Below are 18570 nucleotides of genomic sequence, written 5' to 3'. Positions count from 1 at the left end.
TCCTCTACTCTCAGTTGGTTCTTGACTGCATTGCAGGCACTGCAAATAAACTTAATTGGAAATATTTATATGAATGTAGACTGCTGGACTGTACCCAAGATTCCTAGAATGAGCTTATAAATAAATGAATGATTCATAGAAGAGGGACTGTCTTCATTGGAGTAACTGCATTGCCAAGGATAGACAGCAATATTTAATTTCTGGGCTTGTGGTTAGAAATTGGAATCACCCAGGATCAGAGAAATGCTTGGGATTTTTCAGAGTATGTGTGGGTTTCTTTGTTTAAGTAGAAGTCTATGATCTGACCTTTATTTTAGTATTATAAAGTAATAAAGGAAAACTAATAGCATAAGAATTTGATATATTCTGCAAAGGTGGGAAGAATATTCTGTATTACCCACTAGTTTTTCTGCAAGGCCCTGTCTATGTGCTCATTTGATGGCTTATTTTATAGTTTCATTTGCTTTGTGCTGGGAAAGTCCCATACAATTTTTCCCAAATTTGTTTCTTTTCTCCTCGATTCTCCTCGAGAATCTCCTCGATTCTCCCTCCCATCCATAAACATTTTGTTTACATGTCTGAGAGACAGATTTTGGTTTGTGTTTGTGCTTGTGCAGGCCATAGATGAGGGTCCAGTTGTGGCCTCAGTGTTCTGTTTTACAGCTCTCATCACATGCTCTCTTTATATGAAAATGAGAATTGTCTTGTGGAGATTTTAGGTCAATAAATAAAAAAGAGCACATGCCAATGGAAAGAAGTTGTGGGGCTATGTAATATCTGCCTGCAGTGTTTTGTTACAAGTATCAGTTTTGTTATTGAAAGTAGCAAAGGTGTGTAATTCATTCACACTCTCTGTATGTTACCCATTATTCTAAAAAATTATCTAGAAATTAATTTTTTTGAGCTTCCATATCAAGTCGCTGATATGGAGTTATATATTACCAGTTGAATTCTATGCCTCTATTACTTGTTATTTAATTAAGGTCATAATGACAAAAGTTACAGATTTAATTTACCTGATGTGTTGTTACAATAGTTTTGATATCAAAGTAATGCAGAAAAGTGTTCACTGCTCCACAGCAATGTGTTTTTTCTAATACTACAGATGGGTGTGAAATTAATGTGTAATTTCATTTTCTGTAACTGATAATATAATCTATTCTAATCTGAACTTTTTGAGTTTCCTTAGTCAAACTGCGTCAGTTTTGCTTAGAGATAGAACATTGAGCATCTGCTCGAACAGTGAAGTTTGGTAAAGACCTAGCAAAGAAGAGGGTTAGTGTAGTAACACAAAGTTTCACTGAAAGTAAGTCTCTCTCACCTTAGAGACTGGATGTAGTTACCTTCTGTTTTATCAAAATAAAAATTGTGTTTCTTTTCACCAGGTTACCATTTGGTAGCTTTCCGTTAATGTAAAATGAGATGTTTTTCCTAATTGCCTTGTTCATAAAGGACTGTGCAGCCAGGTCTTGGCTTATATCCAGCTTCTGTGAGTGTGTTTGATGCCTTGGAACATGATGTGGAGTCAGGCTTGTGGTAGCTCAGTTCCTGCTATTAGATTTGTTACAGTGAGTTCTGGTCACCTAATGCAACAATTTATCACATGCAGGTTATTCATGTTGTCTTAAGTCAATAGAGGGGAAAAAAAAAATACTTATTTGTATAATTACAAGCAAGTGAGATCTGACATTTGACCAAACAAATTTCATAAGCAAAAGAAGTAAAAGCTCTTTAATCTTGTATAAAAAATTGGATTCTCATGATTTTATTATGCTTAGATTTTTACCTGTAATGCTGCACACTCACACATTAAATATTGTGCTAACTTCTTGCTGTGCATCATTTTGTAGACAGAAAACTTTATTTACAGATTGCCTTTTAACATAAACCTCAAGAACAAAGATATTTGGGTAAAGAGAATATTGCGTTGTTAATGCCTCCTTGTTTACTTTGCTAATGTAAAAAAATAACAGTGTTTGTTTTGAAACTTGAGAAAACTAGAACAGCTATATTAGAGAAGGCACATTTAAAAAATATTACTAAAGTATGCCACTGATGTGTATGTTAAATGTTAACATATTTCATATTGGACAAATGGCTAAAAGAAAACATTTTACAGTTACATGGCTTGATTGACATGGGGTCAAATTAAGCAGGTTGTTCCTGTGTTGAAAAAGAATTTATATGAAAATAACTCAAAGAATTTATTTGTGTTTTCTTGTAGGTGGCATTAAGTGTCCTGTTTGCAGCTTTGTGTATGGTACAAAATGGGAGTTCAACAGACATCTTAAAAACAAGCATGGAATGAAGCTGGTGGAGAATGATGGGGAGACCAAATGGGAGGTAAAGCAAAATAACAATGGCTTTAACCCTCAATTTTTTTTAAATTCTGGGGAGAAAAGTAAGGATAAAAATAAAAAGTGTGAAAAAATGTGGTTCTGACTTTATATAAGATTAGAAAGTTGTGGGATCTTATCTTTGCTAGAATGCAGGTCTTCTATGTATGTTAAATTTTAATATATGGTAGGGTTAAAAGCCTTGTAAATGCTTATTTTTGCATTTTAGGCTTCTAGTCCTCTGTTTGCAGCAGAAAGGGTGAAAGCTTTATTAGAAAAAAGAGAAATTGAAAAACTTCCTGCATTTTGTAATATGCTGAATATTCACTGGTGTTAACTGTAAGATGAGCAAAGTTGCAGGAAAAAACTTATGTCTTGGTCCAGAGAAGGCTAGAATCTAGAAAACTGAATTTTTTAATTGACCAGCTGAAAAAAATATAATGTTATGTAGAATAAGTCTTCTATGATATGCTCTGTGTTTTCAGCTTCAATCCTGGAGATGCAGAATCAATGGGAAAACCATAGATTTAGACACTTTTGTTAAAAAATTATGGTTGGCCAGTGGAGTGTCTTCCACTGCCCAAGCCGGCTGATTTTGATATCCAGTGAGAGGAAAAAGCCAGGAATCAACTGCAGCTGTTTTAGGCCTCTTCTGCTAAATTTCAGTCTGGCTCCATCACAAATCTAATACCTGATTTGGAAGAGCTGACCTGCAGGTCTTGTCTAACACTTAATGAGTATCCACACACAGGATAAGTCTTTGAAAAACACTGGAGTAGATTCTATTTGGACAGCTGTTCAAAGAAGTAGGACAAGCATTTTAAAATGCAACCCTTCAAAGTCCTTTATCCATATTCCAAATTATTATCTGTACACTTTGCCTGTAGCTGCCCAAAGCTGGAGAAATAAGAGGACATCCTGGGTGCAAGAATGACTCTGTTGCTGAATTTGCAATAGAATCTCATCAGAGCAGGAATATATATTGACAGCTTGTTTTGAAAAAAACATAGTTTATGGAAAGGATAACTTTGCAGAAACAAAATGCCATTTTTTTTCAAGTTTCTGAGGTGTTTTAGCATATATGCAATATAAATTCATTTTGCTCAAAAGGTTTTTGGTAAACTCTGTTACAGTACAAGTCTGTTGTTAGTTTAAGATAGCTGTGCAACAAAAATAAGGTCAAGATAACTTTGCATCCTTAAAGCAACTTTTGAAGTAGAATCCAGAAGAACACTGTGGGATGATTATCCTGTCTCCCATTTAACACTCTTCTTGAATTCTGTTTCACACACTACAGCTCTTGTTACAGTATTTGTTGTCCAAACTCATTCCTTGTTGCTGTTAAATCATTGAAATGAGATTATTCATGCCTTGGCTTTGTTTCCAAGTTAACTGCTGAGGTTTCTGAAGAAGCATCCACTCAGTATCTCCATATCACAGAGGCTGGAGAAGATGTTCAAGGCACTCAAGCTGCTGTGGCTGCATTGCAGAACCTCAGATACACTTCTGAGAACAGTAAGTTACCTTTTTCCTAGGTTGGAACACAAATACACCTTTTTTTTTCCAAAATATAAAATTATTTTGAGTGTACAATATACAACCTCCTGTAATCGCCTATTAAAAATTTTGAAATAAGTCATCCAGAACTTACTTCTGGGGGGTTATATTTTCTTTAAGTATAAATTAAAAATTATAATTCATTATGAATTCCTATATCCTGAAGTCATTAATACTTATCACTGCCTGTTTTGCACTTTATTATTAGCTGTGTGGAATTTCCTGCCTATATTATTAAATATGCTGTGAAATTAGCTATCTTGGCAGAGTAGATGGTGTGTATCTAATGACAATTCTCTGGCTATTATTTTTCTCCCTCTCTGGCTTTAGTCAGCAAGACTGCAGGAGTGACATGGTGGAATAGCTCATTTACCATGTTCCCAAGGCAGCACTAACAATCTCAATTTTGGTGGTACACAAAATTAAGTGAGCTATTCTGTATCAGATTGAGAAGGAAAAGAGTAGTATTAGATAATGTCTGCCAAGTGATAAATAACAAAAGCCAGGAGAAAAGAAAAAAAAGGCCAGATTTCTGAGAGTGTAAAAACACCAGACTAGAGTAGGTGTTCCTAGGTGGCTTTTTTTAAAATTTTTTTAATACATATTAATAAATGCCCTGGTTATGAAAAGACAGCATTTTACAATTGTTTATCATTGTAGTCTTTATAGTTCACAATACAGATACATGTCAAAAACTCTCAGCTTTTATGGACTTCCCAAACATGCTGCAATTAAATTACATTACTGCCAGTTTCTGTATATTATTTCAATGAGTTGAGATTCTGAGTAAGTGAAAACTTCTTGAGAACTTTTTTAAAACCTCTTCATATCTAAATTAAAATAAATATTTTCATGGAATGTACTGTAGTCTTTGTTTTCAGCATGAAGCTATAATTTTTTGAATAATCTTCTTTTTAGAGCATCCAACTTCAGGTACTCTTCCAGCATATTCCGTCTTAGTATAAAACCAGTAGTATCTTGTCTAAAGGCAGTTTTATAGTTAAAAAACCCCAAAGCAAGCAAACCTTTTTCAGTACTCAGATACATTTGTTTCTTACTTAAATAACAAAATATAGCTACTTTTCTATTTGAAATTAAATTATCTGACCTAGATTGCCTATACTATCACAGTATCAACCTAAGTTTAAAAGAGCTGAAGTTAGGAAATTAGATTTATTATATTTTCTATCATTTTTCTATCTCTGACAGTGATTAAAGCAAATGTAAGGCAGCTTTACATGGCCCTGACAGTTTCTTTCCCTGTCTGACATCTCCCTCATGCTGACAGTGGGCATGAGGGAATGGTGGGCCATTGGTGGGAATTTGTATTCCTGCATAACAAAAACCATTTTTCTGAATTCAAGTCTTTTACACCTTGTGAAAAGTGAGAGTACAACTATTTTGTTTGGGATTTTTTGTAAACATCCCTTTCCTTTGGCAGGGCTGCACACACCAGAGAATTTTTTAAAAAGGACAGACATGTTCTGATCCAGTGTTTATAAAGTGATCAGTATGAGTTTTCCCAAGCAATTAACCTTTTCCTTCAGCAGCTTAGTGATAAAACTACTTCATTTAGGTTGAGGGGTACTGCAGAGCACCAGACAGAGGCTAAACACGGGTTTCTAAAATACCAAATGGCTGTTATGGTTATAGGTATACAAGCAGGTTCTGTGTAAGGTGAATGTCTGGTAAATACACATTTGGATTTTTAAACTCCTGCAGCTTCCTAATTTGCAGTTCCTGCTATGACTTGCGGCTGTTGTTTCTTTATTCAATGTACTCTTTTAGATCTCTTTCAAATAGGCACAGAAGTGATCAGTGTGGCTGCACTTGCTGACTCATGCATTCCCTGGGCAAATTTATTTTGTGAATACTTCCCTGCCATAGATCTGTCACATTACTGAGCTTTTTGAATTGTACCAACAGCACTGCAAGTCAGGGCAGTGCTGTTTGATTCACACAGCCTCAGAACTGTTCTCCTGTGATGATCTTATGGCTTCTGTCTTTTTGATAAGGTGAAAGACTGGATCCAGCAGCTGTAAACATCCTGCAGCAGATCATTGAGTTGGGTTCAGAGTCCCACGATGCCACCGCAGTGGCTTCTGTCGTTACCATGGCACCTGGCACGGTGACAGTGGTGAAGCAGGTGAGAGCTCCTTTCTTCTCTAAACCAGACACATTCAATTTGCATATATCTTCTGTGAAATGGGTGTTACTTTGCAAGGGACAAAAATTAAATGATCATTCAAGACACATAAGGAATTTTTCCTGATTTTTCACTGGGTGGTGTGTGTATGGGTGTTTACCTGCCCAAGCATGTACATGTATATTATCTTATATATAGGCACATATATCTTTATACATCAAAAAGTGCATATAGTTTTGTATGTTTTATAGTTTTTATAGTTTTTGAATTAATAAATACACCTATATCTGTATGTAGATATGTGTGTGAAAATACAACTTTTTTTTAGCAGGTGTTATCAGGTTTTATAAAATAACATATTTTGTGCAGACACTTAATCCCATTGTCATCCAAAAGATTCAGGTGGTCCTTGGTGCAGCAAGCAAAAGGAAATAATTTTTAATTTGAGGTGCCTGTTCGGTTCAAACATCATGGCTTTTGCTCAGTATTTCCTCCTCACAGGTGTCTGCTAATTTCCATTTTTCATTCTCCTCTCAGTGTTCTTTAAACTGCTTGTTCCTTCTCTTTCAGCACAGCTCTTTGCTTATCCCTTTCCCCACTGATTCACTGGGGTCTCTGCACTCTGCACCTGTGGTTGACAGGTGAGGAAAGTACATGAGAAGTTTTAACTTCCCAAAGAGTTAAAATAACTCTTTTTATTTAAATAAACCAGAATTGATTATTCTGAGTCCTGAAATTGACTTTTGAGTTCAGCATTTTTTGTAGTGTTTTGAACATTGAGTTCATGAGAGTTCTACAGAAGTGTGAAGTTCATGGTGTGTGAAGTACTTGGATAATTCCTAAGCTTGCTGCCCAAATGTCACAAAAACAAGGCATAATTTGAAGCCAGAGCATTTTCAGATGTTCCTTTGCAATACTTAACAGGTATTTTGACTAGAAACTATGTAGGAGTTTAGGGCTTTTTTGTAGAATAACATACCCAAACTTGAAAACTAAATTCAGTCATTAAAGAGAAGAGACAATGTGGTCCAATTATGTGCAAGTTTCAAAACAACTTTTATAGTACAGCCACTACCAACATGCCTGCTGTGCTATAGAGATGACCTGTTGGGGGTTGAATGCAGTATTAGCAACTGGTGTTTGTCAATATCATTGAAATTAGTTCTTCCCTAAAGAAATTCATCTTTTGAGGCTATTGTACTAAAGGTATAGGAGAAAGTGGTTGCTGAAGGAGAGCTGCCTAGAGAATGTTTTGATATCTGAGTGTTACAGTTTAAATATACAGGTATTAACTCTGATCAATATCTGAGTCATCATAAAATCTATTGACTTCTTTGTTGGACACTCTGAATTTACTGGTAACTTTTTCTAAGTAAATATTTCTATTCCAAATTAATTTTCTTCTTCACTTTTCAATCCATATTTCTAGCCTTTTGAGTTTGCAGACTGCTAAGCCTTAATCACTTCTTTTTCCCTGTATACATCAGTGATTCTCAGTGATATCAAACTCTTACAAGCACCACTCCTGTATTAAATGAAATATTGAATTCTCAGAGCACAGAATCTCTTTCTAACTTTTCTTTTTATGCACCGCTATCCAATCCCTTTAGAATCTTCTACGTTTGTAAAATTTTTCTTTTCGTTTTTCTCTTTTCTTTTTTCTTTTATTTCTCTACAGAAATTGGTTTTTTACCATAGTCTGGTCTGTTATACAGCTGTAGTTACTTTCCAGCTCTTGTCTTCCAACCAGAAAATTTCTCCAGAGTTTCAGGCACACCCAATTTTAATCTGAGGGAAAGAAGTCTTTAAAAGTCTTTCTATTAGCTTGACTTTAATCCTCCCCTATTAGAAACTGTCAGGTTTTTCCTTCAGTGCTGAGTTGCTTTCCGTGGGATATCCCTCATTTGTAGCTATGGCTTGGTTGGGTTTTAATTATCATAGGTTCCTAATTGTTACCTTGAAGTGACCTTTAGATATGTTCATATTTCACTTTTCTACTGGAAAATGTATTCCATACTTTCTTCTGTGACCTTCAGCTTTTCTTGTGGGTTGTGAGACAAAGAATTCATTCAGGGTGTCAGCAGTCTCTCAACATCACCTGTCACTGAATTTCCACTCTTGCTCTTTAATGGCCTCACAGAGTCCTTGCTTAGCAGCTCAAGTCCATTTTTTCTTTCCTTAACAACATTTATTGTAGTTGTCCTGATTTTTATGCTGTTTGTTTCTTTCTTTCTTTTTCTCTAAGGACATACATTACCCATTTCTTATATCAGTTCTTACTTTCAAATCTCATTTCTAGCTAGCCCTTGCAAGTTTACTTCATATTTCTCTATTTGCACCAAGAAATTTCTTCTCATTCTAAACTATTAGAATGTTTCAGAAGGATTTTTTTCTTTTTGCTGTAAATGTTACACTACAGTGTTCTATTTTTGTCTCCCCTTTCCTCCCTGGAAATTTATTTCTCCCACAGCTGTCCTTTTCCTTACTTTTAACTCATAAAATTCCCATTTACACTTTATCCTTAAAATCTTGTATAAATCCAGCTGTATCTCTCAGTAATGCTGCTATGCTCATGCTTTGGCAGTTCCCTAACCTGTGTGCTCACATACCTTCAGTGTGCTGTGCTTGTAGAGCTTCAGGTTAATGCAAGAATTTTGCCTTCAGAAACAAACTCTGTATTTATCCCTAAGTCCTTTTCAGCATCTTGGAAGATATGAGGTGTATTAATTAGGTCTAACTGGTGTAATTTTAAAATTGTCTAGGTCACAGGACATAAAGGATACCATGGTTCTTCTGTTAAATTATTGTTCTGCTTGTAATCTTAATGCAAGTACAATAAATTATAAATACGCATTATATTGGAGGTGAAATCAAGATCACATTTTCCTTCACAGCTCCTGAATTGCATGTCTAGAACAAAAGTTCAGCTCTGACTTAGGAAACTTTTTATTTCTTGTTTATATGAATGATTATATTAAAGAAAAGGCTTTGACAACATAACAGTAACCAGTTCCAGCCAGAATTGGGATTCAGCTTATGATTTTAGACCCTAAAATGCAAAGTTATCCCTGCTTAGCTTGGGTTATGTTTGGTAAATAAAAATCATTGTTGGCTCTGTTAGTGTTACGTGTATGAAACCTTTCCAAGGTTTTGTCTGGAGCCTGAAATGATTTTATCTTAATTTTGCTGTGACTCTATATACTAATCTGTTATCAAAGTTTTTTTTTTTTTCTAATTTAGGATAAATCCAGTTGTGTGAGCTCTGAAAATATGCAGCTGTCAAGGAGTGTAATATAAATATCTCATCAAATGCCTGAGGAAAAAAAGTTAGTAATGTGAAGTTTTACCAATATGATCTGAGACTGGCAAAAATCCCCTTTGAAGGTTTGGTCACAGCATGGCAGAAGTCCATCCTTGTTCAGTTACTAGGGATCCACTCTGGATCTCTCTGTCAAAGATGAAGATACTTCTTCATGGCAGGACATTTGAGTTGTTCTGCTCTGCTTAAAGGTGAAAAAGGTAGCAAGGTGGAGAAAAGGAGAGAGGACAGAGTGCTGAGTTTGAAGAACAGCTAGGAAAGAGCTTAATAAATGCTTAGAAAAGGCAGGAAATACTCTTCACAGTGGATGGTAAATACAGGCAAGAGACTGTGGAGAAAGGAGTTTGGTGGGAACAGCACATGGGAAGGTGAAGGGACTGGAAGGGTAAAACAGGAGACTTCTCTTTCTGCACATTCCACTCTCTGTGTCCTGTTACAGATGTACTTTTGCCCTTGTGCCTTAGGGTGGAGATTGATTCATTTGGTTTTTTGTTTATTTTGCTAGAAGAGGCTGTTCAGTCCATTATTTATAGAGGTGGACTGTTTTCCTGGCTTACATGCCAAGCATCACCCCCTCTTGATTTACAGTCTCTGCCGGCCTGTGCTCAATGATTGGTTTTTCACACAAAATGTGTGTGTTATCTAGAATAGAGATAGTGTTTCACTACAAACTGCCTTGTTACTTAGTTGCCTCTTTCAGTTAGAATGTACATCAGACAAGGATATTAATTGTTCCATTAAAAAGTTTCTTCCAAGTTAAACATGTGTTTGATTTAAATACTGAGTTTCTTGTGAGGAAATACCAGCCTCATAAATGAACAGCCCTAATATGTTATTTTTGAAGAGGGGATTCTTTCAGTGTGTAGTGCTGTAAGTAACTCACCAAGGAAACAATATTCAAGTGCATATTCTTGGTTTCACAATATATGAAGAATATCCTTAAAAGCTTAGTTCCTGAATCCCTCAGTGCATTGTCCAGAACGTCAAAAGTGTTTCCTCTTCTTGGTCTGTGTCCCTCAGCTCTAGTTTCTCTTCTAGTTGTTGCTCTTCCATTTCTAGTGTTTGTTTGTTAGCAGGAATGTTTAATGGCAGCAATATGCTACCTGATTTAATTAATTTATTTTTTTCATAAATGCAGTTTATTTCTTGTATCAGATCTCTTTGATGCAGAGTTCAAAGCATGTAGGGTTCTCTATCCAAATATGAGAGGTTTTTTTCCATCAGATTACTGCTACAGAGCAGTAGAATTTTGGATTGCAAACCAAAGGTTTACATTGCTATGCACTATAGTAACCAGTTAAATTTGGTTGCATGTTATCCGTTTTTCAGGGTTTTCCTTGTGTTCATAGTGATGGACAAATGTGCTGTTAATTCATTTCTTCTTAGGCCTGTGGTACTGCACTGTGTTTGTGTGCTCTAGAACCATCACTTATAGCTCACTCTGAAGGTGGCTGAGAAGTTTGTGTTAATCACTAGTCATTATTATTATAAGGTGATTATGTCAGTCTTTCTGCACACTTGTTCATCAGAAGTTCACTTTATTTCTGAACTCTGTGGGATGTCTTTTCTATTTTCCAAGCCAGAGAGCTGATTTCCTCCTCAGGAACATTCATGGGCCTTGCTGCAGGTGAACACCTAAATGGTTCAAATTTGTTCTGAATGATGACTCCTCTATGGTTTCTCATTTCAACCTTTTAGCTACAATGGTTGCCCAAGCCATCATTATTTTGTGCTTCAGTTAGCTCTGATAATCTTTTTTCTGACTTTCAGAGCTTTTGTTTTACCCCTTTTGTATTCTTTCAGAAAAAACCTCAAAGATTACTTTCTCTCCTCTTCTTGTCATTGCCTTATCTTAGCTTGTTTACTTGATGTTCCTTTTTATGCCACATCAAACAAAATCTTGTTTTCCTTTCCTGAATTTTTTACTCCTTTCCAGTTAGAGTCCTGTTTCTCATTAGCTGTAAAGATTTTGTCTCCTACCTTTGCTCAGTCCATGAAGATTTAGCTGCTTATTATAACTTTTTTCAAACAATTTTCTAATGTTTCCATATTAGTGCTTAGTTGTGTGAATTTTTAATGAGGAGCAATTTGTACCTCATTGTCTTCTCTCAATTACTTGTCAAGAATATGATGGCAGCAATTATCTGTGAATAGGCTGTTGTATATTGACACCAATGCCTGGCACACTGAACTACCACTGTCTCATTTATGTTTTACTCTCTCACCTCCCTTTTTCTAGCTCTGCTTACTTTGTCTTGTTTTATACTGAAATGATACTGAAATTATAAGGCCTTTGGGGCATGAACTGCTCTTTTCATGTAGCATAGCTGATACAATCCAGGTCCTGATCCAAAGCTACATAAATATTAACAATAAAGTGCAGTAGTTGGCTGCTGAATTATCTTTCTTTTCCTTCCACTCAGAAAGATGAGACAGAACTGATGTTTTTACTACTTCTGTAGACTGAAGTGAAAGGTTAAATCTATTTCTGAAAAGGACAGTAACCTTTTTTTAACTTAGACATAATGTGTTCTGGAGAATAAGTATATCAGCTATTACAATAACTAAACAGATCTCTATCAGAAGATAACCAGAAAATATTGGATTTCCATGTGCTTCAACCTTTATTTTAGTTGCTTTTATCCTTTTATTCTGTGATCTCCAGTAAAAACCTACCATGGTAAGTCACTTTCTTCAAAGTGACAGCAGTAGGAAGGCAGAGCAAAGATTATACATCAGCTCAAAGCAGATCACAGAAAAGAATTTTATAGCATAGCACATCTTCAAAAGTAAATGCCTATTATTAGCATGGCTGTCACATCAGAGGCTGCTGAGCATTGTGCTTCAGCAGCACACCTTGTATTTCAGTCGGCTTGGATTGGTCCTGATGTGGTGATGGGTGCTGGTGGCAATCTAGAAAATTTGCCAGTACAGGGAGTTATGTACATGCTGATTGTCAATTTTATAGTTGCTTTAGAACACAGAGCAGTCTGATGCTTCCTGTGGCAGTAACAGCAGTGGAAAGTTTTAAATGGGGCAGTGAAGCCTTGTTTCCTCAGCCTTTGAGGAGTTCTCATCTCTGTAAGGGACAGATAAAATGTCAGTCAAGATCACTGTCCTCGTAGAGCTCCTAAAACAATGGCAGTGTTGCCATTCTGCCTCAAAAGGAGGTGGGGTGACCCAGCCATGTCCAGCCACAGTCCCTCTGTTGGGGTATATTCAACCAGCCAATTGCTATAACATTTTAAAAATCTGCATCAACAGTATGAAGATTTGTTTGTCCCCTTGCTGTTTTTATTTTATGCAAAGCAACTCTTTCATACTCAAGCCTCTTATTATTCCAAAACCATTATGCACCAGATTGTCTTTGTTTTGTAGCTCATTATAGAGATTCAAACAATCAAATTACAGAGTTTTCTGTGTGTCTTTTTCACACAATATAACTGTATGTAAACCAGAACTGAGAAAGAGTTGAAGTTATTCAAATTATGCTGAACAAAGCTTATGGGCACCAATGTAAGCTGACACATCACATATCCAGGTGTTCTCTGTGATCTAAATTCCTTTCATTTTAATCCTTTCTGCAGATATTTTGTATATTTTCTTACTAATATTTTATGATATAAATAGGAGCATCTGCAGCCTAGTGTAAGGTTTTGGAAATCTGAAAGATCTCTGTGATTAACTTTTCTGCTTCATGGTGAGCTGAAAAGCAGCTTTCAATCTGAAATCAAGAGAGAGATTCCACTGAGGATTTGGGGACAGGCCCAGCAGAACTGTTTTGAGCACAATGGACCTGGAACTCCTGCTGACTTCAAGTAAAATTGAAGATATAACAGTATTTCACAAAATGAGCTCTAGAGTAAGGAAAATGCTTTAGCATCTTACTGCAAATATTTTTTCTTATTCCTTTTCAGGAAAGGAAAGAAGTATGTTTTCCTCAATGGCTTGAATTCATTCATTTCAAATTTAAAAATACTTTCTTGTTTTGAGAGAAAGAGATTCCTCTAAGAGAGACCCATTTGTAATGAATACTTCCATGTATTTGGATGGTCTTTGGATATGTAAATTAAGAACATTTGGAATTTAGAGATGTTGAGTTTCTTATGAAAACATGATGGTGAAAATCCCATTGGCTTTTGTGAGAGACAGATTTAGTTAATAAAGAATATTTATGCAGGTACTGACTAGATTTAATGTGCCAGCTGTGTGTGGCTTCAGCTCCTTGCTGGCATTCTTTAATGAAGGATAAGCAGACAGATGCTTTTCAGCTGACTCCCAAACAGAAAAGAGGTCTTGGATGCTGCTCTTCAAAAGATTTCAGAAGCCAATAAAGAGAATTGAGTGTGGTGACTTTGTTCATTCAGATGGCAGCTGTCCCACTGTTTCATCAGTTTGAGGGATGTAAATTAACATTTTGAGATTATTCCCTGTGGAACAATCTAATAGGAACCAAGCAGAAGCATGTAAACATTGAACTGATTTGAAATGTAAATATCCCAAATAATGTGGTGATTTGTCAAACTAAAAGGATTACAGATAGCTGTCCAAAAAAAGATACTGGAAGCTAGAAACACCAGAAATAAAGGCATTAGTTTTCTTTACCCTGCATGACAAGGGTAATAAACCCACATCGATAAAGTCAGGTAGGGAGTTTAAATTAACTTTCTTTATTGTCCATTTTCATTTCAAAAGGATATAAAACTGAATAAGTATTAGATTGCTGCTATTGAATTGAATGAGATTCTGCTTTAGTTTCATTTTTGTGTCAACTATGCTTTATTTATTTTCCTCTCTTCATTATTTATGTACATTCACAAAGCTATATTTAAAATTATTTATGGGTTTTGATTTAGAGTGAGACAACAGTGAGACACATCTCATACTGTGTTGTGCATTCTTGCAGCTCTTAGCAAATGCAGTGTAATTTTTCTGGCCTGAGGCATTTTGTCAGAGGGTTATGTGTAGTGCACTAAAACCAGAGGGATTATTGTGTATTGCATAATTATAGGGCCACATTTTAGACACCCCTATTTCTGTATTTGTTTGAGCATCTCTAGCATCAAGGGCTGTAATTGTGAGCTGATTCATAACAAGCTGTGAGATTCTAATTATCTAACATTTTTAACTGCAGCTTCCTATCTGAATTCAATGGTGATTAGACTTTTCATGGCCTGTTGCAATATTCATTAGCAGATCTTGTGTATGTCCTTAACTTCCACAGAGCTGACAGTGGAGCAAGAACCCTCAGCAAAGAGGAGAGGACAGTTATGAAAAGGGAGTTTGGGATAAGAATTCACTAAAGCTCAATTGCTTTCAGTAGGATTTAGGGTTTCTTAAATAATTAAAAAATAAAAAGGGTGTATTAGGAGCAGCAAGAGACAAAAGTTTACAGTTCTATAGTTTTTTTCATTATTTAGCTCCTTGCTTTTCAAAGAGAGGCTCAAGCTTCCATTAGTGAGGGGTGAAAGGGCCTTATAAAAAAAGCAAGTGATTTTTGACAGATAAGGCAAGGATGGGGAGGGTTTATAAACTCAAAAAGGAGAGACTTAGATTAGATGTTAGGAAGAAATTCTTTACTCAGAGGGTAGTGAGCCATGGGAACAGATTGCCCAGAGAAGCTGTGGATGCCCCATCCCTGGGAGTGTTGGAGGCCAGGCTGGACAGGGAGTGGGCGGTGACCCCATGGCAGAGGGGTTGGAACTTGATCATCTCCATGTTCTCTGTCAATCCAAACCATTCTGAGTCTATTATTCTTTGATTCTATGATACCTGCCTTTTGAGACAACATAAATTGCTCCTCTGAAGCTGGTTGCACATTTTACTGTGTCAAGAAAACATCCAGCATCATCTACTTGTGTAGGGTGCTGAGCTTGAACTTCAGCAGGAGCTGTTTAAAGTATATTTCAAATAAAACACTCAGATATAATTGATAAAAGAATGTGAAAAGGACTTCATTCCACTCCTGTATTTTTTATCCCTATAAAATTAATCCTGTGCAATGAAGGCAGAGTGGGCATTGCTGGGTACAACTGTGTTGTTGCATTAAGGTCAGTGACAATGGCCAGATTCCCTTTAGATGTTAAATCTTTCACCAGATAAAATCCACATATATTTCATTAGTATATTACAGCCATACTGACTTGGAGGCCTCTGAATAATTTAGTACCTGGACATACTTGTTATTGTTCAAGAAAAGGCTTTCTATATCCTCATTAGTTGAGTGAAAGTTCAGAGTGCTGTGAAGTCTTAAGGGGCTTGTGAATCTCTGAAATCTTCTGACAGGTATTTTAAACACAAAATAGAAAAGTCAGAAGCAAAGTCACTGTATAACAAAGATAATGGTTGCTTAGGGAAAAAAAATAAATGAGAAAAGAGCATCAGGAAAACAAACATATAGAGCCTATTTTTCTTCTTGCTGGTCTCTAAGGGACCAGACAGATCCTTGGAACCTCCACAGTAGTTCTTCCCTTCTGTTCCCACTCCCTTCTTAAACAGCATTAATAATCTTAATTGTATTTACTTGAATTTGATTGTGCCACTGCTGTTTACTTTTGAGGCAGCTTCTAACTAAAAAAAAAAAAAAATTGGTCCTTTCTAACTTCTGTAACTTACATTCCACACTTCATAGAATCTACCATGTCTGACCTCTTCTTTCTAAGATCACTTCAGAGTTCAGTGCTGCAGGAGCACACTGTGCTCCAGCAAACAGAACCATGGATTCCTAGAATGGTTTGGATTGAAAAGGACCATAAAGATCATCTCATTCCAACCTTCCTGCCATGGGTAGGGACACCTTCCCCTAACAAATGCTTTTGCATATGTCCTGCATAGTGAAAAATTGCTGTTCCATTCTCTTCTTAAAAGTAGATTATTTTATCACTAACACTTCAGAGAATTTCTTCCACATCACTTTACATTTTCCTGGTTTATTTATACTTGTCTGGAGTACTTTGCATAGGAATTTTATATGGGTCTGCTAGAAGATTAAGATTTGGTTTTGCATTCTAGTATGTACTGTATTTCAGTAATTGACAGGCACTTGTATGAATTTGGAATTCAACACCAGATTGTGTTGCTTTTTAAAATTTTGACAAGAAGCAAAATGTTCAGTAAAAAATCCTTTCTTTTCACTTGTTTCTGTCACTCTCCTTTCAATAATGTAAACATTGCTGCCTCACAAACAGAAGGCCTTAGGAACCTATTTCAGTGATATTTATATTTCACATTTTTCTAATAAAATCCCTTAAGGTTTGCAGTGTAATTTGCACTTCTGAGAGCAGCCATTGACTCGGGAGAAAGAGAAAGGTGGGTGCAGTAGGTGTTTGAATGGGTTCTCAACTCAGTGCTACTAGAGGAATTGAGTTCAGATTTATTTAAATAAAAGCAGTTTTGAATAAGTGACTGCTGAGAGATTAAAGTTGTCTCTAAAGAGCAGTGTTCCTGAAACTCTGCAGCTCTCTGTGCCCAGAACTGAGACGCTGTGTTGGTGCTTTCACTATTCTGCCCAGCTTCACACTCATTAATCAAAAGCGCTCGCATTTTCTGCAAAACTGACATTTTCTTTCAAAACTGTGTGATTGCTAATTTGTGTGCTGTATTTCCATTAATCATGACCACAGCAGGTACATCTTGGCAAGGTGAAATCTCTGTAAGCTCTCCCCTGTGTCGTCCCTCAGGTGAAGGAAGAGGAGCCGGCAGCCAAGCACGCGCTGATGATCCAGGAGACGCTGCAGCAGGCGGCGGTGGAGCTGGCGGAGCAGCATCACCTGGTGGTGTCCTCGGATGAGGTGGAGGGCATCGAGACAGTCACTGTCTACACCCAGGGTGGGGAGGCTTCAGAGTTCATTGTCTATGTTCAGGAAGCTGTGCAGCCTGTGGAGGAGCAAGCTGTGGAAGAATCAGTGCAGGAGCTTTAGAGAGCAATGCTCAAAGGAGATGATTTCTTGATTTGCCAAAGCCAGAGGTTCGGGGGTTTTTTGTCCCAACCAAAAGTGAGCAAGCTGATGGATTTTCAGTTGATTTGTAAAGTGATCTAACTGGTTGAATTGTATCAGTAACTTTGATGTATTATGTGCAAAACCTTCTCAGACTTTTTTTTTTTTCCTATAAAATACTTTTAAGGAAAAAGTATTCTTCCCCTTCTTCGAAGATCTCTCACTTGATTCCTGTAAATTCACACAAATATTATCTGTTCAAAACTGTGGTATCCTATGGTAAAAACCATCTGTAAAAGTAGCTAGAGTGTCTGGAAAAGCCCATACATCCCATTTCATACATTCTTCATATGTTCTTGACTTGGCTGGAAGCAAAGTTGTTTTTTCTATAATTTAAAAGGGCCTCTTAGCTCTGAGTTCATGCTTAGAAAGTGTCTGCTGAGTTGTGGATCTAACCCAAACAAAGCCTCAAAATTTAATGAGAAACACACCACAGATGGACTGTAGTTTATACCTGTGCGATGGTCCTTTGAGTTTGGGAGGTATTTAAAGCCATAAATGATAATTCTGGGTATCAGTAGGATGACTGTTATTTAACTATTTGAATAATGATAACTGTTTCCATCCCACTGAATAAATACCTGTCTAGTATCATAAGGTGAAACCAAAACTGTCAAATCAAGGAAATACTCTTTTGTTTTTAAGAAAAAAAATATATTCAAAAGATTTGTAAATGCTATAAAAGATGTATGTTCATATGTTTTAAACAGACATGCTTGTAAATATGACAGTGTGAAAAAATTTGTACAAAAAGCTTAAGTAAATATTGATGAGAATCAAGATACTCTTAATTATGCATGTACATAGTTCCAGATTTTTCTTCATGAATCTTGAATTGTTTCTGGTTTAATATTTTTAAATTTGAGCTATAAAAATTATTAATAAATAAAAAATTGTCTAATGTTTTCTTCTAATGCTTCAATTTCTTAAGTGTTGTTTTCCCTTTTGTAGCTAATTAAAAAGTGCTGGTGTGCATTGACTCTGACAAGTTATTCCTCCAGTTAGTAGTCTCTTATCAAGAAAGTGCCACCATGAAATAAAGGCAGACCTTTCAATGTGATTTAACTTATTTCTGGGTATCCTGGGTAAAAAAGTGGAAAAAAGCTTTTGACTAAGTGGATGCAATGTGGTGAGTTGGTTGTCAGCATCTTCTGAGTCTGCTGGGTTCTCTTGGTGCTGGGCAAAACCAGAGTGCAAACCTGTGGTGACAGTTTC

General features: G+C 36.3%; 1 protein-coding gene across 1 annotated transcript in view; it reads left to right on the top strand.

The window, feature by feature from the left end:
• The window catches only part of ZFAT (zinc finger and AT-hook domain containing), an 86182-nt gene extending 67905 nt beyond the window's left edge, over nt 1-18277 (top strand). Inside the window, exons 13-16 of the mRNA XM_059487855.1 lie at nt 2225-2343; nt 3725-3851; nt 5909-6039; nt 17038-18277. Of these exons, the coding sequence (XP_059343838.1) occupies nt 2225-2343; nt 3725-3851; nt 5909-6039; nt 17038-17277 (617 nt within the window). The 3' untranslated portion in view covers nt 17278-18277. The remainder of the gene's footprint in view (nt 1-2224; nt 2344-3724; nt 3852-5908; nt 6040-17037) is intronic.
• The last annotated feature ends 293 nt before the right edge of the window (nt 18278-18570 follow it).

This window comes from Ammospiza nelsoni, chromosome 1, assembly GCF_027579445.1.
Source record: "Ammospiza nelsoni isolate bAmmNel1 chromosome 1, bAmmNel1.pri, whole genome shotgun sequence".
Lineage (NCBI taxonomy): Eukaryota > Metazoa > Chordata > Aves > Passeriformes > Passerellidae > Ammospiza > Ammospiza nelsoni.
Note: the sequence above shows the minus strand (reverse complement) of the source record. Positions and strands in the feature narration are given on the sequence as shown.